Source organism: Zootermopsis nevadensis, unplaced genomic scaffold (assembly GCF_977971745.1).
Source record: "Zootermopsis nevadensis isolate Lab colony 2312 unplaced genomic scaffold, Znev_1.0 Znev_ptg000009l, whole genome shotgun sequence".
Classification (NCBI taxonomy): Eukaryota; Metazoa; Arthropoda; class Insecta; order Blattodea; family Termopsidae; genus Zootermopsis; species Zootermopsis nevadensis.
In genome coordinates, this window is record NW_028259141.1 from 4,062,979 (window position 1) to 4,087,640 (window position 24,662).

General features: G+C 35.0%; 1 protein-coding gene across 1 annotated transcript; it reads left to right on the forward strand.

The window, feature by feature from the left end:
• Nucleotides 1-3,907: 3,907 nt before the first annotated feature.
• Nucleotides 3,908-24,454, forward strand: LOC147874407 (ankyrin repeat and LEM domain-containing protein 2 homolog). Its single transcript, XM_087345817.1, has 10 exons — nucleotides 3,908-4,184; nucleotides 4,933-5,270; nucleotides 6,973-7,284; nucleotides 8,278-8,430; nucleotides 9,313-9,533; nucleotides 10,322-11,436; nucleotides 12,419-12,589; nucleotides 15,642-15,792; nucleotides 16,238-16,369; nucleotides 17,302-24,454. The coding sequence occupies exons 1-10, from the start codon at nucleotides 4,136-4,138 to the stop codon at nucleotides 17,489-17,491; spliced, it is 2,832 nt and encodes a 943-aa protein (XP_087201943.1). The 5' UTR covers nucleotides 3,908-4,135; the 3' UTR covers nucleotides 17,492-24,454.
• Nucleotides 24,455-24,662: the final 208 nt, after the last annotated feature.

The following is a 24,662-nucleotide window of genomic DNA, read 5'->3' on the forward strand; positions in this document are numbered from 1 at the left end:
TACCAGAACTCTTTAGAATTAATTATACTTAAAGTTATAATTTAAAAGTAAGTTACTTCAATACTAGATATTTATACAGACAATAAAATAAAGACCAAATTTAATTCCAAGTTATCTGTATCTTCACCAATCAATCGTGGGTGTCCACTATCCCCAACTTTGTTCAGTGTATACTTGAATGAAATACAACATGTTTGGGAAACAGAAAAAATAAAAGGATTTCCAATCTCAAGAATACAAGCTTAAAAACAATCCTTTTTGCTATTGACCAAGTACTAATCTCAACTTCAGGAAAAGATTTACAAATATCAATTTATAAGATGAATAAGTTAATAAATAAATACAGGGTGACGATCTCAACAGAAAAGACAAAGACAATGGCATTCTGTGGCTGAGAACCAACAAGAAGTAAAATAGTAATAGACAACAAAATTATTGTACAAATAAACACTTTTAATTACCTTGGTTGTTCCCTATCATATGAAGCAGAAAAAGACATAGATATCAAACTTTCAGAATTCCTGAAAGTTACTGGCTTTATCAGCATGATTTTTAAACCATCAGAAGTCCAAAAACGAACTAGAATAAAAATATATAATACTTTGGCACTACCAACAATTTTATATGGCATTGAAAACTGGACAATGAAAAAGAGGACAAAAACAGAATTACAGCTGCTGACATGAAATTTATGAGATGCACTGCAAAGTACACTTGGATGGCCTATAAAAGAAATGAAGACACACTTAAAGAGTTAAAAACAAAACCCATTTTAGACAAGATTTTGAAATATAAAAACAATTGGCTTCAACATGTTAACAGAATGCAGAGAGACAGACTTCCCAAATTATTAAAAACTACACACACTGTGGACAAAGAAACCCTGGAAGACCACAGAAGAGGCTTTTAGACTATGAGATCAGAACAGGTCAATAAGACCAAACTCCTTGACTGTTTGATGATGATGAAATAGGTTACTTATGCTTAAAATAAAAATAAATATTACAGAATTATTAAAATTGTGATTTTAAGCTAGTTTTATGACCATTCAGGTACCACTTTGTATGTGTGGCTCTTTCCTAGACTTGCTTGATCCTCACATAAAAATGAAATAATGTTATAGTAGCTATGGGCTTCATTATCTACACTTTGTGGCAAGGAAACTGTGATAATATTATAACTTATCTCACGTTGAAGGCTGAGCCTGTCGCAGAAGCTGCCTGCAGAAGTATTGACTGTCTTTCTTCTCTTTCAGTGCTTGGAGTTATTGGGGTAATGCATATATTTGGCAGAAGAGGGAACCTCTATTACACTGGTGGCATAAATTGCGAGGTGGATCTGTGAAATAACTGTTGATTGTGTAAGGAAATAAATAATTTTGTACATTCAGTGTTCACTCAACTTCTGTGTAGTGATCCATCTCTTTAACATCTGCTATCTGTAAGCTGTGTTCAGCTGAACTTCCACCAACTTTGTCACAGGTGTATGTTTAGTGTTTCAAATCTGAACATTTGCCCATAGGGTTGCATAATGTATTGTGTATGTCAGAAATGAAGTATTTACAACCTTATTTCAGCTAGATTCCTTGTCAGTGGCATAATGATCAATAATAATGATAACATTCTCAGTATTTCTAAAAATGTAAACATAAATGTCATGTAAGGGCCACATTTCTTGAAATAAGCATGCTGTGTGCTGTCTGACAGTTCATCTTTCAATCATCGTTTGTTTGGTAATTTTATATTTAAAAATGGCCCAGATATTGAATTTGAAAGAGTAAATAACTTAAGGTTAAGCCATGTAACTGCTTACACTTAAGAGAAACTACTGCCTACATCATCAGCTTTGACAACGGTGGGAGTAAATGCTTCTTAGGAACTTTTGAATCCTAACAAGTTCTCACAGCATTTTCTGGCATCAACATATTCAAAATGCTGTTAGAACCTGAAATTTCAAGTACTTAAACTCTGTTCTTCTAATTTCTGTACATCATTTCACCTCTGTAGTGTTGCATAAAAGAAAAAGGGGGCGAAAGAAGATGCAAATAATTGTCGTCCAATTACGCTTGTTCCAACCCTTTCAAAGGTTCTGGAAAAGATAGTAGCTATTCAGCTAACTTCTTTCTTAGATAAACACAATATCCTTAATAAATCTCAGTTTGGATTTAGGAAAAATAAATCATCAAATGATGCAATTGCTGCAATCATTGAAAATCTGAATAATAAAATAAAGTGCAATTGTGTACTATTATATTTATCAAAAGCATTTGATCGTATTGAACATAACATCCTCATGGATAAATTATACCAATATGGAGTTTGGCATACCACATAAGCTAATTAAATCCTATCTCACAAACAGAACACACAACAAGTAAAAGTCTCACATGTAGCAAACAATCAAATGAAAGAATACTTGTCAAGTAGACTTCCAGTTAGATATGGAGTTCCTCAAGGTTCTGTCCTTGGTCCATTACTATTTATTTTATATGTAAATGATATCCCACATCTAACACAAGGCAGAGCATTAATGTATGCTGATGACACATTAATATTGAATATGGGTCGGGACATGAATGAACTCCAAAAGGTAACCTTATTCAATACAGACAATAGGCCCCTTACTTTTTAATATATTCATTAATGACATCTGCGACTCCATACATAATTCACAGTGCCTTTTATTTGCTGATGACTTAAAGATGTATCGGAGTATTAGCGATGTTGATGACTGCAAACTGTTGCAGGACGACATCCATTCAGTGCAAAATTGGTGTCTTGTGAATGGGATGCAACTTAATTTAAGTAAAACGACTGTTATATCATTCACCCAGAAGACAAACAGTATTTATTTTAATTACAAATTGTGTAACAACCAGGTGGCACGCTCCCATTGTGTTAAAGATCTCGGTGTTCTACTGGACTGTAAGCTCTATTTTCACCAGCATATCAACTATATATTATCACAGAGCTTGAAAATGCTAGGTTTGATTTGGTACATTACTTCTTCCTTCTCCACTGTTGATAGCCTTTTGGTCTTGTACAGTACCTTAGTCCGTTCCAAAATTGAGTATGCTTCCGTTGTTTGGAACTCTATTACTAATACTGATTCCTTTAAATTGGAAAGGATTCAAAGGAAATTTGTAGCCCTATGTTACGCTAGATTCTTTAATGGCGTTTGTGCCTATAATTATGACGATATATTAGTTAGATTAAATTTCTTATTGTTACATTCAAGGAGGAGGCTTTTGGATGCTCTATTCCTCGTGAATATTTTTAAAGGCAAAATTAGTTGCTCATCTGTTGTTGATACAGTTAGTCTCTGCATACCTACTAGGTCTATCAGAGACTATTCTACCTTTACTGTACAACGTAATTTCAAGGCCAGTCCCTCTGCCAGATGTGTTTCTGCTGCCAATGCAGTCTGTAGGAGCATCGACATCTTTAACAAAGATCGTGTTTTGCTTGCTGAGGTCAGTCAGTTTTTTAAACAATAATCATGGTTTTTTATTGTTTACTTAGTATGACATTTTATTGTGAATGTTTTTTGTCCAATATTAAACTGTTTTTAGTATAATTATTATTTTACTTATCTATAACATTTAGTTTTTTACTTATGAGTTATTTTGCAATAAATCAATATTGTACAGTTATGTTTTCAGTTCTTTGTTTGTTTGCTTTTGTATTGTAATGTCTGCTCACTGCTGTGAGAACCTCATATATGCAATTAATTCACTCCTTCACACTTTTATAAGCTCCTGTACTTAATCCTCCATTAGCATATGAATGCCCAAGTACTGAATCAATTGCACTCAAGCCGTGAGAACCTTAGATTTCATCAGCATGATGTATATACTACCAAAGGTAATAGCATTTTACAGTCCGTGAAATGGTGTCTATCATCCCGAGGTTGGTAGGTCTCTGTGGTTGGTATTAGTAATTGCATCATAACGGAAAACCAGTTGAATTCGTGTTTTATAAAGCTTCTGCTTTGATTTAACGTCTTCCTACCTTGACTCCTTTGAAGTTCTTGTTTTAAGAAGGGTTTTATGAATGTTATGTGTAGAGTAGATTTTTATATTTAAACGCAACGTTTTATATGTGAAGGACGCGGCAATACTGCTAATTCTGAAGAAATGTATTACGGTGTAAATATACCTAGTGACACTGTCTTGGAATCTGATGGTAAGTAAAGTAAAATATAAAGATAAATGAATATGCATTCGAAAGTTAGTTTTAAGATTTTGAATTGTAGATATAGTTTATTTACATTCCACGGATAATAATATAAGTACAGAACTTATATATGAACTTATGAATTTTAAATACAAGAACTAAACTACATAGATCAACAACCCAGACGACAGAAATCTTCATTCTCACCGCTGTGAAACCTCAAATCTTGCAACGAAACCTTGTTTACATATAGATATACCTAACGGTTAAGAATTGTCAACAGAGGTAAAATCATCTACAGAGTAGGAGTAAGTTAAGAGGTAATGCAGACTTGATTACTTTTATATCATGATTTAAACTCTTAATTGTATGTGGAAGACTATTGAATGACTTGATACCTGTATAATATACTCCTTCTTGATATGTAGTGAGGTTAGGATTTGGCATTTGAAGGTCATATTTACATCTTATGTTTAGATTGTGTACATCTTTATTTATTTGAAATTTGTCCAGGTTTTTCACCATAAATGATAGTAAGGAGAGTATTTATTCACTTGCAAATGAAAGTGTAGAAAATTTTCAAACTAATTCTCTACAAGAGCCTCTGCTTTTAATACCTGTCATTATTTTAATTATCTTCTTTTGGATGTAAAATAGTTAATTACTGTCTGTTGAATTTCCATACAGTATCCACTCATTTCCATTGACAGATTTATGCAGCATTTGTATATATAAACATTTTTGCTTTATTTTTCAGACACTCTGCATGTCTATAATGACAAATCAGAAGCACTGAAAATTATGAAGAAATACAAGGAAGCGAGGTTAAAATCGTTTAAGACAAGACAGGAGGCTGTGGATTTTGCAGTTCAAGCTCCTGAAATTGTAGTTCCCTTATCTGTGTTAACAGAAAATTTAGAAACCAGCAGTCCTGTAATAGGCGAAAAACCAAGTCCTTTCAGAGCACCAAAATCACAGGATTTGGTTTGGCTGAGGAAAGTGATAGAATGTGGTGACACTGATACATTCACAAATACCATCTGGTGTAATCCTCGTTACCTAGTGAGTAGTGGAGATACTCCAGCCATTCTTCAGGTATGCAGGTTGCTTTCTTGTAAATAGTTTTGAAATGTGTGTGTTAGTATTCTACATAAATCAGACTGCCCTACCAAAACATTCTGTGCAATAAAATGGTTTCACAACATTAAGAGTCAGCATCAGAAGCAGGGGATTTTGAAGTTAGGTGTTTCTTTTATTTTTATATGTGTAGTTGGGAGCCATCTATGAATGACTAAATGAAATCCAGGCTCTTGTATGGGTGATTATATACAGAAACCAAAGTTTGTTAAAAAATTTTAAGTCCATGGGTTAAGAAAGGGTTATGACAACTGGCATGAGTAATGTTTTTTTCTTTTTCCTCTGTTATTTGTGTGTTCAAGATACAGGGTTGTTGTTTTGTATTTGGATAATTATGTAAAAACCAATTTAGCTTATGTATATATCACAGAGAACTTAAAACAAAAATTATCTGGTGTTGATATTTCTCCAAGGTTTCGTTAATACATTCAAAAGTATAGGTTAGAATTGCATAAGAAAATAAAGAGAAGAAAAACTTGATTATACTATTGCAAGATTAGAGCATTTGTCAAGAAATCACTGGTATATCAAGTCTAGCAATATGATGTTTCAGTCTTCTTGGCAAGAACTGCTATAAAATTAATGAAACTTCGCCTTTTTCTGTAACAACCACGAGACCCAGCTATAATAATACATTTTTGCAACTGGTTTATCCAGACAATGAATGAAGATTCACTGACCCACAAGTATTGTTTTTTACTGACAAAGCCTGGTTTTACTTAATTGGACACATGAACACACAAAATAACTGATTCTGGTGCTCAAAATACCGTGGAGTCATTCATGATATTCTACTTCAACATCCAGAAGTTGGTGTTTGGTGTGGAATCAGTGTATGGTGAATAATTGTCTCTGTTTTTGTTTTATGGGTAGTCTTCACTCAGGAAGGTATGTTAATTAGATTTTGAAAAGGATTTTCCTTAAGGTAACAGAAAAAAAGGAGGTGTATGGTTACTTTTAGCAGGATTCAGTAAAGGTGAACACAACCGATAACTCTGTGGCCACAATAACTGACATGTTTGGTGAAAAATGTATTAATGAAAGTTTATGACCAAGTTGTTTCCCAGACCTCACACTGTGTGATTTTTATTTATGGGGTAGCTTGAAAGACAAAGTGCATAAAATAAATCAAAGAAAATATTGAGGAAGCAATATTCAAGATTTTCCCAGCAAGCAGCAGTGTGTGAACTGGAGTGTGCTTTGCAGTGCATTTTTATTAAAATAAAATTCAATGTTGTTCTTTGACATTTATCTTGAGATCCAAATGTAAAACAGAAAAACATTCACGTTCTTCTTTGATTTCAACTCTTATGGGGATTTACCATTTTTTCTGGGTACTTTCAACCTTAATTCCACTGGGAACTACACTAAGATGTGTCACAGTCTTTAATTTATATATTATTTATTTATTTTACGTTACCTGTAATTTACTCTATAAACTTATAAATCATTATGCTTTGTTGTGCCTGACGGTAAAAGTGAATAATCTATTCATTATCAATAATTACCTGCAACTATAGAATATCGCTAGCAGAGAATTGTACATAATTGTCAGTTATTATTCATAAGTGATGTTTAATCACTATTACTGCACATTTACATGACAGATGATCAAATTTAAATAATTTATTTACTGTTTCTTTGTCTTTTCCGGGTTTAGGAAGGCTCACGGTATAACGCAATGCATGTAGCAGCCAAGGCTTGTAACGCACAAATATGTGATCTAATTCTACAGACAGTGAGCAATGTTGCATTTATTCAGTTGCTGTATGGAGATGATGATGCTGCCAACTGTCAGGACCGAGCTCGTATCTTGTTGGATCTTTACCTGAATACTCCTGATAAGGCCCTCAATGAGACTCCGATACATTTTGCAGTTAAATTGGGAGCTCTTTCAGTTGTAGATGTATTGGTGTCTTATCCACAATGTGATAGACATGCGAGGAATAAATATGGACAAACACCAAGAGATGCAAGTAACATGTATTTTCATTATCATATATACATCACAGTATTCTTCAGGCGTGAGTACTTGGTATAAAATATTTATGTTATTCTTTGTGCTTCAACTAAGAAGAATGTGATTGGTTGGGAATGTAGTATGATGGGAGAATCAAGAAATATGTACAAAGTTTTGTTTGGGAAACCGTAAGACAAGAGGTCAAGGCATAGGTGGAAGTTGGTCAGAAGTATTATTTGAAAAAGTGATGGTGCATCAAATTCCATGAAATGAGGGAATTTTTTTGACTATTTGAATGACAGAAATTTTTAAGGAAAATTCCTCTACCTTGGAGTTAGTTGGTCCAAAATATTTCTCAGTTTGTTAAAAAAGTGATAATATAACCCAGAAATTTATTTCACAGCCAGTGTTATTGATTTTCATAAAAAATTAAATTAAGTATATCATAAAGTATTTAGCACATTGACATTTTAAAATATTGTTTGTAAGAATTTGTGAAGGCCTTTCTTTTAGAGTTTTACCAAGGATCTCGTTTATGTACTTATAAACTTTTTTTACGATCTACACTTTGCATAAAGTGTTTAGAGATGTCAGTGATAATGAAATTATTATATATATATATATATATATATACAGTATATGATTCCATTTTAAAGTTTAGAAATTTGATATAATTGAATGTGATGTGACGATAATTATGAATTGTGAATAGATAGGAATCTGTCATGGCTTATGTCAGTTCCATGAAATTGCCAGGAGAGACTCACAAACAGAAAAATGACAGTCCAGATAGTCATTAGACTGGTCAAGATTCAAACTAGCTAACCTCCCTAATACAAATGTGGAGTGCTGCCAGAGGACCAGTCTGCTTGCTGAGATGTAGCATTTTACATAGCTGAAACAATTAAAATAGTGTGGCTACTTCCTGTAACCCGTTATATGTACATAACGTTATTTCTATCTTACTTACCATACTCATGATTTCTCCTTCTTCTTTTTTTCCAGGTTATCTGCAGTCGTGTTTCCTCTCCAGATGAAAGTCTAAGGCAAAAACTGTCAAATTTACTGGATGACATGTTTTATGTTCCTGTACTTAGATCAGAGGATAATTCTGTACAGCCTACTGTTGGTGATCCATTCTCTCCTGCTTGCCCTCTGGTTGGTAATAAATTGTTTTTACACATGTATTCACTATGCAGGGTCCTGTCGAGAAATTTAAATTAGTCAGAGAATTCTCTCATATCAGAGAACGTAGTTGACAAAGTGTCAATTTCAAAGTGAAGCTGAGACAATTCAGGGTGTTCACAGGATGTCTGGAGATTCATTTCTAGCAGGAATGTTGACAGTTACTTCTGTTACCATGTTTAGACCCCACACACTGCTTATTTGATGGATGCTAGGAGGTTTATATGTTCTGTCTCATGTATTGTGTGTGTACTTCATATGTAACCAAAACTATCAAATATAACAGTTTGTAAAATCTTTTACTTAACGTGAAATGTTTTGTCACAATTTTTTTTTTCGTCATCATATTGCCTCACACCGAAGAGTACAGATTAAATGTGTTCCTCTCAAAACACCTTGATTAAAGCTTTTTTGAATTTTTTTGTAGATGTTCTGTTTTTATGTGCTTAATAGCTGTTTTCCATTATTTAATTGTATCTTGACTTTATTATATTTTAAATGCCTTCTGAATTTATTTCTTGTTATTTTTATTTGTCTTTGTGTTTCAGTTTTCAGTTCTATAGGAAATAATCTAGGGACTGTGTCCTTTTAGGTAGGGTGATCACCATACACCACCTACTGTTATCCCCTTGGTCCATTCTTGATCAAGGAGACTGGGCCCCATGAGCTGACAGTGCATATATATCTATACTACACCCACCCAATCACCAATCAAATCAACCTGTCAGTCTCTGGTGTTGGAGGCATACACAGTCTGTGAAATGCAGAAAATTAACTTCATACAAACATGGCTCATCACCAGAGGAGACGTCATTCTATTAATTTACTGTTTGTTCTAAAATGTTTATTCATCAGGAATTAAAAGCTGATCCACTTAATGGAAGAATGGAAATCCGGGCTTATGCAGGACCAATGAATCATGAAAAAGCAATCGTGTTCCGGAAGAAGTGGAAGACTCCTCCTCGGATGCCTCGGACTCCAAACCAGAATGCCTGCAGACAGGCATATACAGGAAGTCTGAGTTGTCATGCATTTAGACTGCTGGATGTTGAGAAAGGATTAGAAAGAGTTGGCAGGTGGGAGATACGGACGACTTCAAGCTTATGTTTCTTTCACTTTGCTTTAGTGAGACACTGTTTGCCCAAATCTAAGTGGTTCTTGAAGTCAGAGCTTCAAATATAGAAATTATTTTACTCAACAAACAGTTATATTCTTATGTATTATAAGATAAATGCACCATGACCTGAGAAAGGGCAAGAGTATTTGGTGCCCCATATGAACCTTTAGCCTTGCACGTCCCAGTTAACCTCTAAAACCGAATATTGTGCATATGTAATTTGAAATGAAGTTTAGATTATGAAGCAAAATGATATGTTACTGTTACTGAATGTATACATTTTAAAATTTAGAACCTCACGAGGCAGTCTGTTTGACAGGAAAATGCTGACTCCACTACTCACACATCAGCCAATCATAAGTAATATCAAGCATTGTTGATGGTAAATTACAAAGCCATTTATTCTTTCCTTCCATTTTATCTTTCTGTATTTAGATGCGTGTTTTATTCTACTTTATGCTGTTTCTCTGCCTCTTATTATTCATTCAGTTTTGTTGACAGTGTTCGTCAGTTTTTCCATATAAAAATAATGGGATGCAAGAAAATGTTTTTACTATTTTCACATGAAATAATATTAGTATGTTTGCTTTAGTAGTAGAATGGTGTCCTGCTCAAACAGTTTCAGTTAGTAGCTTGATGTTATTGGCCAAAGAAAATGTTGACCATGAAGCATAATGCAAAGGAAGAAAATATCTGCTTTACTTTGCCCGAAAGTATAATATATTTTGTGCCTGTGATTTCTTACAGGGACCTGGCTGAGGAATTCATGGTTGGTTGGAATGAATATTGGCCATTTCTTGATACATTTACAAATTTGGCCTCTGAGGATGGGCTTCAGAAACTTGAGGCTTATCTCAAGAACAGATTTGAGGAGGCTGCACAGAAACCATATTCAACCAAGGAGTGTTATGATAGTTCAGAATGTGTAGTGAATGGTTGTGTATCATCTTTAACAGAGTATAGTGAAAATCAGTCAGTTGATGATGAGATTAGTCCAGTGTCAAATCTGTGCCTTGCTTTTAAAGCGTGCAGTCTGTCTGACACCAGTCCAGTTAAACCACTAGTAGAGAATGCGTTTAAGACCAAATCAAATGTGTACAGTCATCGAAAAGTGGATGCAAATGCTGGCATGGAAGATGAAACTCTGTTGAATCCAGGTCTTAGCCCATTCTTATGTGTAGAAAAATCTTGTTGTGTGTTCGCTAAACGAATGTTTGATGGACTCGCGGTTGTTGGTCGTAGTGTACGGGTTAGTGATTCAGTGCCTGACATGCTTCATCCAGAAATTAGGCATCTCCAAGATCTTGTCAGCAGTTTTAAAGATGACGCCAGATTCGCATCTGTCGATTTTAATCTCGTTCACTCTCGAATCGCCGTAATCGTAGCAGCAAAGCTTATTGAGCTTACTAGTGATGAACTGGAATTTGTCGTGTCTGGTCTTCAATCTACAGTTTCCCCATTGTCATGTTCTTATTCAGATGAAGAGGATGATGTGAGCATATGTTACCGTGATGCACTTGCATATGCTGAACACCAAAGAAAAACCAATTGTGAACGTAATCAGGTAAAATGTATTGCCGAGTATATTCTTTGCGCCTTAGAAATACAAGAAAATGATAAAGACACAGACAAAACCAGTGGTGCTAAGAAAGATATCCATGTCCGAACAGAAGAAGAATGTATGAGGATTTGGTCTGATGCTTCACAGTGCTTATGCTTCAGACAAAATCATAATTTTATGAGAAATGCTAGGAAAGGTTTGTCCTTCAAGAGAAATCATGTGCGGTATACATCTGACAAAGCTAACACCCAATCTTCATCAGATGGAATTACAAGACGACTTACATTTGTAGGAGATAATGGTGAGTTTTTGACACATGCATATTTGTTACGTTGTTTGCATAAAATAAATGTCATGGTGTGTTGGTCTGTAGAATTTAATTTTATTTATTATTTGTAGAAATTATATTAGTTTATGTAAGGTACCTTTATTCCACCTTAAAAATGTAGTGATACTCGGGGATTAACAAAGCACTGAAAATAAATATATATGCATCACCATTTCAGTTCCATCTAGTGATAATTCTTCATTATTTGAACCTCTGAACTAAAGTAAGTAAATGCTGAATGTGACGAAAAATTGTTTATGTATGTATTTATTTATTTGTGGTTTATTTAATGATACTGTCAGTAGTTCAGATTACTTAGCATCAAATGATGAGATGAGTAATGAATAATGAATTTGAAAGGATATGGAAGAAGGTGGACATGGTCTGATCCCAGAATTTGCAGGGAAGACCTGAGTAAAACCATGAAAAACCTTAGGATAACTAGTCTCCAGGCTAAGATTTAAATCATATGCCCCAAATATGAAGCAGGAGAATTACAGATTTTTTGTTGGAATCAGTTCGTGTGATGTAGGTTGAAGTCTTTGACACTCCCAAATGTAACTGAGCGACCTTTGTAACAAATCAAATTTTTATCCATTCACGCCTATACTCGTTGCATATACTGGTCTCTTTCTTGAAAACGTAAGTCCTCCAAGTGTTAGGGTTTCCAGTGAGTGGAGTTTGTAGAATCAATTTGTTCTTGAAAAATCATACAAGTTTAGAATGTCTAAAAAGATATGTTTAGCAGTACCAATATATTACTTCTGTAAATGGTGCTGTGAATGCTGTAAATACCATTCCATTCTATTCTTCTTCTGTGACACTCAGGGGATTTTAGACAATGTAATTACTGTTACAATTGATCTCCTTCCTCATGTTCATTATTGTTGATCCTATTAGCATATTGTACATTATAATAAGTAATGAAACTAATTAATTATGTACTTTCCACTAGATTCTGACCAGCAGTGTGATAGTACAAGAATTAGTGAGATGGAAGGTTCCATTCATGAAACACACTGTAATCTGAAAGTGAGCAGCTTTAAAAAGAGACAGACATATAATTCAGAAACTAATAAGTTACATAAAGTGACATACATATTATCAGGTGGTGAGTTTTCAGAAGGTAAGATTTCTGATCCGTATTTTTGTGTAAATGTCATTTTAAAATGGAAATTTATGCTGGAGACTGAATATTGTATATTGCAGTGTTTCTCACCCTGTGGTATGCGAACTAAGTAAGAAAAGCAGAAGATAATATTAACATAAATAAGATTTCACTGAACGAATTTGGTTAGTGGTACATTTAGTGTGTTAAATTAGAATTAGTGGTATTCCAGCGATAAAGGGTGAGAACCCCTGATATAGTGGAATACGGGGCTAGTCTAAATGATGTTCACGATATGAAAGAAATAATAAGTTCAATGAAATTCAGATGCACAAAATTGGTACCAATGGAAAGAGAAACTCCAAGTTTTGTTTCAGTACATCAGAGGTGTTCAATGCGAGCCCCCTTGGTAACTCGGCACACATCCAGCCTGTAGTCGAGTTCCTCCCAGACACGTTGCAGCATATCATGATCGAATGCTGCAATGGCTGCTGGCAAGGTCTGTGGTGAGGGTGGCACGAAGACTATGTTTGATGAACTCCTACAGAAAAAAATCACAGGGAGTCAGGTCCGGTGAATGTGGATATCCAGGACACAAAAGGCTCCTCTGCCTTCGATGGCAGTAATTTTCTGTCATATCGCCCCTGGCGGCGAACAGTGTTACTATGTGGCCGCTAATTATACCAACATAAACTTGGAGAGTTTCTCTTTCCAGCTTTACAAATTTTGTGCATCTGAATTTCATTAAATGTGAGTAACATGTGTTTCAAATCGGGAACATCATTTAGACTATCCCTGTTTAAAGACCTGAAGGGACTAGTTGTAATGTACAGAATGTAGGGGTTCTGACAAACACGTAAAATCGATCCCCTAAATTTGGGAGGGAATTAATAATAGAAATCATGCACAGATCAGAAACATGTTCCATTAATTTTTGGTTTCCTCTAAAGCATGAGGCTTTAATTATAGAGAAGATTCATTTCTGTATTTAATAATGGAAATGTTATAAATCCTGTGCTGTGTTCTATATTTTAAATTTTATACATTGCAGCCGTGTTACAGATAAGGATTTGAACACATGGACAACCAGGAAAATTATCTCCATCTACAAAATTTATGACCAGAAAATTCTGAAATTTATTTGGAATTATAGTAGTGCAGTATCCTGAAAATAAAGAATATTTTTCATTTGGCACTGTTGAGTGATAACAAGAAATATTGCAAATATTTAATATAATAATTTCATAAAATTTGCCATGTTTGTTGATGTAATATGAAACTCAGTTTACACCGGTTCCTGTCCATACAATTTCAGATATATGTGGTGTCAATATTCTCAGAAAATTTGTGGTGGTCATTTTATAATAGTACAGAGAAACTAAGTGTCATTATTTTTCTCCCTGTCTATGCCCATGTGATGTAAAGCATGGATTATCAACCTTTGAAGACCCTGGAACTACATTTATCCTTTCTTATTGACTTCGGGGCTACATATTGTAACTGACAACAATTTTAACTTTCATGTTAGTTTATTGAAAATTATACTAACACCAACAGTTCCACATATTAAATAATTGTATTTATAAATTTGTTGATGTTGGTTTTCTTAATCACTTAAAATTAGTGAGATTTTATTTTGATATGGCAGTGAGTATGAAGATGCCTGTCTTCTGGGTTGTTGCACCATATATAGTCTGGTAGAAGTTTACAGGCGTTTCAGAAGTATTTGCTACCTCCATCATCGCACCTCTGAAATGTTAGTAAACTTCAACCAGACTACATGGAGCAACAACCCAGAAGACAGGAATCTTCACACAGGAAAAATTAATTTATCATGATACATTATTAAAAAATGTGGGCAGGGCACAGATACCAGTTTGGGAAAACGTGTTGTAGATCATCCAGAGTTTCTTAATAGATAGAATAGATTAAGGGGTATGGTGCTGAAGCAAGAAAGGCTCCTCCTCTGTGGATTTGGCAGGGGAGGAATAAGGAAGGCAGTGTGCTACATAATTAAATACTGTAACTGGATACAGTTCGAAGCGCAAAGGAAGTTCCTTGAAGATGTTAAACTGATGTGTGTTATTCGACAGTTTCCTTCATCTGTAAATTTAAAACACCCATGTTTCAGAAGCTAGCTCTGCTTCCATCATTAGGTGAAACTGTTAGGTTGTATATATCAAATCTAAAACTTCTTGACGATGGATAATATCCAAGGAAATTTTTATTCAATTGTTAGGTTGTATAGTTTTATAATTTTTTTCTAATTTATAGATGAAAGATAACGTACACTGTTGTGTCAGTTTAATGATGCATCTTCATCAAAAACCTTTAGACTTCTCTTGAATGTATTTCCATGTATTTATGATGATGAGCATGATCTTGTGTATTTGGTAACCTACATTTTTCATGATATATCATGCTCATAGCACCTCATACTTCAGAGGCCTGGGTTCATTTCCAGGGCATTGTCGCAAAGTAACAGTGAGACATGTTTTTCTCTGAGTTCTTTGGTGTACTCTGGCAATTACCTCTGACCCAGGACTTTACTGGACTCAGAAGTGAAGACATTACACTTTTAACTGGTCAGAATATTTATTTATTATGTAGGATTGGCTGATGAATGTATTTCTATTACTAGTTTGCAAATTTGAAGTAACTTGTAAGATTTGAGGTTTTCACAGCTGTGAGTATGAATCTTTCTGCCATGTGGGTTGTTCTGCTGTGTAGTCTGGTCGATGGATACCAACATTTGAGGTGATACTGCCTCCATCATCAGGGGATGACGGAGGCAGTATGACCTCTGAAACGTTGGTTAACATCGACCAGACTACACAGCGCAACAAGCCAGAAGACATAAATCTTCTTGAAGTAACTTATTTGCACACCAACATATTCATTCATGTGTAATTTCAAATGCTATGTGTTGATAAATTCTGTTTTAATATTAGTTCTTTGTGTGAATTTGGAAGATGATTATAGACCATAGACCATATAATTTTATGAAATATATAGATGGTAGCCTGTAACAGATCATGTCTGATGCATGTGAGTTTTCTTTGTATTCCAGATGATGATGATGATGAATATTTCACACCACCATCAACACCTGAAAAGCTCAGCAGAAATGAAGTACATTCATACTGCGATGATGATGATGATGATGGCGATGACGCTGAAATGTTAACACCAGTCGAATGGCCAGATGTTTTTATACAAGGGTAAATACTGAATGTCACATGAAGCAAAGAGTAGAATAATTTGTCTACCCACTACTGCTGCTACATTTATTTAACCAAAATGTTGGGGAAAGTTTTTTTGCCAGCTGCATAGAATTCATATTTGCCTGGTCAGCAGTTCGTCATTCATGAAATCTTTATCTGACAGTGAAGTACCCAAACACACTAATTGTTACCTAATTTTTGTAGACAGTAAAATTTTAATCACTTAAAGTGGCAATGATTGCTAGAAGCTGTATTTTGTTGTTTCCTCATCTTGTAATTTTCAAACGCCTGTGCTGGCATGTAGTCTTATATGTGGTTAGCAACATTTAGATCTAATGATGAAAAATCTGTAACCACCTTAAAGAGTGCCCAGAATCACAACCCAGAATACTAAGTATATGAGCACAAAATAGTCTTATTGAAATATAATTTTTTTTTCTAGTGACTCACCTACCAAGTTGGATGCCACTGTAATGCAGGCATTGGATGGCTTAAATATAGACCCTATAGAATATCCTAACATTTATAGATGGCGACATTTGGTTTTGCTGTACTCTGAAAGTGTGAGAGCCATGTAAGTAATGTGTCTAATGTAAATAAAATTAGTCAGTAATAAATCAAAATTACATTTACGATAATTCCAACTTTTATGGTTCCCAGAAAATTTTTACATTCAATTTTTGTATGTACTGCATTTTCCATGGACAATCCATAGTACTCTATGTTGTATGAAGTGTACAAGTTTAATTTGTTGTCCATTGTTTGTATTTGTATTATCTTTGTACACAATATTAATTAAATTAAAAAAGAATTATGAACACGTTCCTAGCCATCCATAGTATTTCATCTGTTTTCACTTTCAGACTAAATAGTAAATATCTTGTTTGGAATGTTCAATGTTCATGTGGAAATGGATTGTTAAATTGTGTAATTATGCTTACAAGATAATGGTTTTAGCTTTAATAATATTTCTGTTATGTTCCACTTTGAAGTTTGTGATTGTTAAATTGATTTAAGATTTTTCATGTATTTCGATAAACACAGAATGTTTTGTAAAACTCCTTTTTGTCAGAGTAGAGTTTCTAATATGTGCATATGGATAATAACAAGAAGACATGTATAAAGTGAAGCTTTCATGATAGACTCTCAGGTTACAAGCCATGTCAGGTGGCTGAATGGTGAATGAACCATATTTTCTGCCAACATTGTGAGAGAAATCTCTGTTCTCATCCTCAGGGCTCAGATTTGTTACGCAGCAGCCTTGAGGATGAGAGCAGGGGTTGTTTTTGAAACGTTGGCAGAAGATATGGTCTATTCACCATTCAGCCACCTGACGCGGCTTGTAACCCGAGTCTTTCATCAACAAGAAGACATGTTTTTCAAATTTTAAACTAAATGTCTATGGAAAATAAAGTTGAATTACAAAGAAGTGGAAATGGTGGACAGAATTTGTCAATGGACATTAAGAAGGTAAAACATTTTAATTATATGTCTTGTAACTTTCAGATGGTCCAGTCCTCTTCCTTCGAGGCCTAAAGAAAGAACTAGAATGCTTCAGGCACCTGTCGCAGATTCTTCACAATACCAAAAAGGTATGCAGTCTTCCACTCCTCCACAGGCATGGCACAGAATTACAGGATCATATTCACCATTAAGTCATCAGCGGTTGGAAAGAAAAATACTTATGGAATTATAATAGTCTATATTTTATAATTAGAAATATGTTTATCTATGGAATCAATTACCTCCAGGCGTGCTAGCGTCTTTCCCCTGTAAATTAGGCACCTTTAGAAAGAGGGTGAGAAAAGTAATTACAAGCAAGGGGTTATTAAGTGGGGATTAGATGGTGATATGGGAAGTGAAGTTTCTTAGTCTCCAAGTGATGAAGGGCTGTAGTTCTTTGGGATAAAATTTTCATGTACTGAGAGTGGTCTTTATATTCTAATCTAAGTATTGTGATTACAGTGAAACCTCGATGCATCGTTTTCGGCGGGGGTGGGAAATAAAAACGATGAATGCGGGAAAACGATAGATGCGGGAAAGCATTAAAAGTTTTAAAAAAAACAATGTTTCTCTTTCAAAGTTACTTCTTTTTACCAAAAAAGTCTTTAATGGACAACTGGTTTGTCGAAACTTTACGTTTTAGACCAAACAGAGCACTTTCCACGTTCAAAATGTTTTCCTCGTCACGTTCACTAATATTAAGCGCATAAAAGAACGACTTCACTTTCGCCAATGCAGCGTGTGCTTCGGCAAAGCTTCGGGCTCGCATTCTTCCTCACCACTCCAACCCCCTTTGTGGACAATAACAGGAAGAATGGAAATACTATTACTGCCGAATTCAACGAAACGTAGCTGTAGAAGACCCTGAACCGCTGGAAACAAGATGAACCAGAAGAATGAAAAGTGCCGCCAGCCTTTCCTTTGTACTTGTAATAAAAGCATTTGTAAAGAAATTCACACTGCACATGCCATCTGGCATCGCTGGAACGAAATATGAGTGCACCCTAATTAAAATCGTAAAATTTCTGACAATGAGCACCGCCATTCACTCCAACTATCACCCCTGCACCGCTGACCCCTCATTCCAAAGAATGTGCTGGTTGGGCGACACAACAGGTTACCGCTACTGCGTATTCCAAAAACATTGTGCGTCTTTCCGTATTAATTTATCTCAAAACCCAGCATTTTAAGTTCTCAGAAACGATCATTGCGGGAAAATTGTGGGCCGGGACTAAGATTTTTGAACGATCGATGCGATAAAACGATAGTTCGAGGAACGATAGAAGCGGGAAAATGTAACATTATTTTATATGGGATGTATTCGGGACCGAACAAAACGGACGATGCATCCGGGAAAACGATAGTTCCGGGAACGATGGATAGAGGTTTCACTGTAATTAGTGGATGTGTGTTTTTGTATTATGTGTCAGTTGTTTTATTTTGAGTGTGGTGTGTTGTTTTGTTGTGTCTTATTGTTTTGTATCTTATTGTAGGTCACTGCCACCGGGTATAAACCCATTTGCAGTCAATAATAAATAATAATAATAATAATAAATCTAGATGTAGTAAATTCTGATGTTTGTACTTTTAAAGAATGGGATTGTTAAATTTGTATTATCAGATATTAGAACATTTTAATGCAATGGATAGTTTATTATGTAGGAAGCACATATGGGATATTTTCACATGATGTTAAAATTTTATGCAGGTAAGGAATAAAAGATGTAAAGATCATATACAGTAGGGCACCGCTTATACGGCAGGTTAGGGACCAGACCCCCGCCGTAAAGCGAAAATCGCCGAAAAGCAGATCTTTGCCTTATTTCACTTGCAAATGCATATCAAAGCCTAATAAGATGTTACACTATCATATAGTAAGTGCACAATAGCGCTAGGCCTAAGAAAACGATATGAAAGTAAAATGAATATCAGTAATACACAGCTTATAGTGATTGGTGAATATAAATTTGAAAATTGATATGCTTATAGTAGGAAGGATGAAGGAGATGGCGCATCTTCATCATGTGACTCTTCAACGAATCCTATTCGTTTTGGTGATGGTTCGGAAGCCATAGACATGCCTTGTTCACTAAGTTTAATCATCTCTAACTTGGCATTTAAAGTAAGAGGCTTACGACTCCTCTTTTTATCGCTACTACCCTTAGACACCATTGTAATTACACTATAGTATACAAATATTATATAAATACAAGTCACGGTGGTCTAGCGGTTAGAACGCTGGCCTTGTAATCCTGGGGTCTCGGGTTCGATTCCCGGCGGTGCCCGAATTTATAACTTGTGTTGGGCAAGGCCGTGGTCTAGGCAACACGGAGTTTTCCTCCGGGGGCTTCCCCGGTTTCTCCGTGGCATCCCAACAATTACTCCATTCACACACAGAAGAAGGCAATGGCAAACCACTTCTGGATCATCTGCCAAGAACGTGTATGAACAGGTCCCAGTCCGAGAAAAGGATGGAAGGATCCTGTTCATATGGACCTGTCGTCAGACAGAACACTAAATAAAATACAGTTTGTAATAACTGAAAAATTGCCAGAAATACAGAGAGACGCGGAGCGCACAAAAGCTGTAAACAGACTGAATCAGCGACGAGAAAATGGCGCCGGACACACTTCTCTGACAGCTGTTGAGCGCTGTATTAGCGGATTGCCGAAAAGTGGGGCCCTACTGTAATTTTTTTAATTTTGATCTTGCTGTAATAACATCATTATTTATCCAAGGATAAGGCTATTCCCCGCGGGTATATCAGAAATTCAAAATTCCCTCACTGATTTTTGAGTGCTTTACGGTACTACATCTGGAATAAAGATTTCCTTTATGGACGTTTTAAAAAGAATAAGTCTGATTATTTTTATAGTAAATTTTCCTTCTATCGCAAGCTAGTGAAGGCTACAATCAAGTCTGACAGACATATTTGGTTGAAGTCAATTGACGACAATTTAAAGTCGCAACCCAAGCAATTTTGGAAATACGTGGCGTCACGTAGAAAAAGAAATTCCACCTGTATTCAGCTTGAGGTTAACGACACTCATTTGGCTGAACCCCATTCTGTTGCCGATGCATTTGCTAAGCATTTTCAGTCGGTCTACAGTACCTCTTTAGGCGTATCCCCTTCCCCTGTGGAGTCCTCTGACTTCTTGTCTTTAGCCCCTATCTCCGAATTGGACATTTGTAAAGCAATTCGTCTTCTGTGACCTTCCAAATCTGTCGGACTTGATGACATTCCTAGCTTTGTTATAAAGGGTTGTTCGGAGATCTTTGTTCCTGTTCTCAAGCACATCTTTAATATAAGTTTAACGCAGAATTATTTCCCTATTTTATGGAAACAGGCAGCAGTAGTTCCTGTTTTTAAAAACGGTAACTCTGCCACTGTTAGTAACTACAGACCCATTTCTATACTTAATACTCTTTCCAAATTATTTGAACTTGTTATTTATGATCATATCTCACATTACGTAAAGTGTAAATTAAATGCTTGTCAGCATGGTTTTACTAAATCTAAATCTACAGTTACTAATCTCGTAACCTATCTTGATTTTATTAATCCAATAGTTGGCTCCCAGGGTCAAGCTGATGCTGTTTATTTTGATCTTAGCAGTGCATTTGATCTTGTCCCTCATAATCTATTACTCAACAAGCTCAGTGCTTTTGGACTCTCTGATGGTTATGTACACTGGTTTCGTAGTTACTTAACCAACAGACAATCCCAGGTTTGCGTTTCTGGAACTCTTTCGTCTCCTTTTGTGGTCCTCGCTGGTGTTCCACAGGGATCTGTTTTGGGTCCTCTACTTTTCAACTTGTTTATTGATGACATATGCCAAGTAATTAATCATTCTAAATGCCTTCTTTTCGCTGATGATATCAAAATTTTTCGTGCCATTAAATCTCCCAACAACTGCAATGAACTTCAAACTGACATTGACTCGGTACAAGGTTGGTGCACTGCTAACTTCATGAAACTCAATATTAGTAAAACTAAAGTAATTTCCTTCTCCAGGAAAACCACTACTTTTATCTTTGATTACAAACTTTTTCAGTCCTCCATAACATGTACCGACACTATTAAAGACCTGGGAATATTTTTTGACTCCAAGCTCCGATTTCACAACCATGTTGACCACATATTTTCACATTGTATTAAGTTGCTGGGTCTTGTTCGCACATTAACCTTTTCATTCTCTTCTCTCGATTGCCTGTGTATGTTATATGTAACCTTAGTTAGATCCAAGCTCTAGTACGCCTCGGTCGTTTGGAATTCTATTACGACTACTGATGCCAACAAACTGGAATGTATCCAGCAGAAGTTTGCAGCCCTTTGCTACTATCGTTTCCTCCACCAAGTGCATTACAGCTATGCTGATGCTTTAGAGTATTTAAAACTCCATACCCTGCGTAAGAGAAGGCATTGCAGTGATGCACTGCTCCTTGCGCAAGTTTACCGCGGTTTTAAACACTGTCCTTCCCTTCTGGAAGCTGTCGGTCTCCGCATCCCTGCTCGGAATCTGAGAGATTTTTCTATGTTCAGTGTTAGCCCTTTGATCAAAAACAGTCCTTCTGCTAGATGCGCATCAGCTGCTAATGTTGTCTGCAGGGATTTGGACATATTCGAGACGAAAATTGTCACACTTCTTCACATTCTATAATAGTATAATTTACTTAATTGATTTAAATTATTTTTACAAATATCCTAATATATTTAATTGCAATTTTCTTGTGTATATATGTCCTCCGTAACAATGTATATTATATACTGCTTGTTTTATCTTTTATGCTTTTATTGTGTTCATGAGCTCATCTTTGTGCTGTATCTGTAATTGGCCATCTGGCTGTTGATACAGCACACAAATAATAAAGAATTGAATTGAATTAAATTGAACATTTAAAGCACTTACAATATTTCTTCTAACTTTTGGACAGGCTATATTAAAATAATAGTTAAAAATACTAGAGAAAGAATCCCATTTTTCTCTACATCATTATTCCAGAACACTTCAGTCCAAGTTTCGTTTCGTATTAAAGAGCAAAGGCCTAGTACATTGGCTTCTGATACATTCCTGCCCTCTCTATAGCATCTAATTTGTTGTGGTCTAGTCATATTAATAGGTATACATTGAGCATAGTGATCTGAAAGTAGGCTGTTTATTACATCAGTGGAATAGCAGTGTGAAGGCATGTTAGTAATTATTTGGTCTAAAATTGTTGCCGTACTTTCAGTTACTCGAGTGGGTATATTTATTGTCATAGTCAGATTAAATGCATTTATAACATCTAGTAACTGTTTGTGGTCACACCCATCTTCTTGAGTATTTATGTTAAAATCACCTACTATTATAATATAACAATCTTTCTGTACTAATTGCTCAAGAATACCTGTTGACTGTATGAAAAATTCATGTAATACACCACTTGGTGATTGATATAATGCAATAATTTTTTTTGACGTAAATATGTCTATAAGGAAGGGTCATTCGGCAAAAAAGTGTAACGAAAAGGTGCAACAATGGTCAAATTCTCCGGAACCGTGGTTCCACTGACAACTTTTTCTTTCACAAATTAGTTCTATACCAGCAACCTCAAAAGTTTATTCTATACTTTTTCCTGTAATCCATTTCACTGTTTTATAATGTAATATATTCTTAGAGATATAAATAGCTATCCCACCCCCTTTATTTTTTTTTCTACAGAAGTATGAAGCTACAGTGTAACCTTCTAATGTACATTGAATTATTTCATCATCTTTAAGGCCATGTTCGGTAATGGCCAAGATATCTGGTGCAGTAGTTTGGAGGAATGCTGTAAATAGCTCAGTTTTATTTCTGAGATAATGTGCATTTTGATGTATAATTTTAAATTGTTGCCTGGATTGAGTTCTTTTATTTTGTAATGACTGGAGCCATTGTGGTACAGTCTTTTTTATTAGTTTCCATGACTTAAAAAACCTAAGGCTATCACTTCAGAGGTGATTTCTCTATTATTACCTATTATTTTACTTATTTCTTGAGTGACATACTCTTTACCTACTCTATTTAAATGCTGTCCATGCCATGTATGATAACCTCTACTTATATTCCTTAAGTATAGCAGTTTGACATTTCTAAATCTTTTCCATAGCTTGTTTATGTCCATATTTGCTTTCCTAATTTCCTTATTGACTACTGATTCTTTTATTAAATCATGCCTAATTGGTATATTAAAAATATTGATAATGTATAATGTAGATTGACATATCCTATATCAATGTATTTTTGATATACAGGGAATAAAGTATTATTATTATTATGGACTGCAAGCTTTATTTTCACCAACATATTGATTACATATGTTCACAAGCCCTTAGAATGCTAGGTTTTATTAGGTATATTATGTCTTTTTTTTCTACTTTAGATAGCTTATTGGTTTTGTACAATAGTCTTGTTTGGTCTAAATTGGAGTATGGATCTGTTACTTGGAATTCTATTACTTCCACTGATTCTACCAAAGTTGAAAGAATTCAAAGGAAATTTGCTGCTTTATGTCACGCCAGATTTTTTAATGGCCTAAGTGACTATAATTATGAAGACGTTTCAGTTAGGATAAATTTTCTTTGACTGCACCTGCGGAGGAGCCATCTTGATGCTCTCTTTCTCATTAATATATTTAAAGGTAAAATTTGCTGCCCATCCGTTTTGGATTCAGTTTCTTTGCGCGTGCCCTCCAGATCCATTAGAGACTACTTCACGTTTTTTTGTTTATCGTAGTCTTAAAGCTAGTTCCTTGTTTAGGTGAGCTTCTGCTGCGAATGCAGTCTGTCAGCGCATCAACATTTTTAACAAGGAGAATATTTTTCTTAGGCATTTTATTTAGCCAATTTCCTTTTCTTTTCTTTTTTTTTACTAAATTTTCATTTTGTATGTATTATTTATATTTAACTGTTTTTAATTTAATTATTACATACTTAGGCATATTATTCAGCTCATTTGCTTGTTGATTATTTTGTAACAAATTAATGAATTGATATATTATCATTATTATATTGTACATCTATATATTTAGTTTATTGTTTGTTTGTTTTTGTATTGTTATGTTTATTGTTAGTGCTTGGCTGTTATTGGCCTCTTTTGGATGTTGCCAAGCACTCTAATAAATGAAATGAAATGAATTGAATTATTATTATTATTATTATTATTTACCAACAAATCCATACAGCATTAAAACCAAAGACCAACAATGCTGCTCACTGCTGTGAGAACCTCATATATGCAATTAATTCACTCCTTCACACTTTTATAAGCTCCTGTACTTAATCTTCCATTAGCATATCAATGCCCAAGTACTGAACCAATTGCACTCAAGCCGTGAGAACCTTA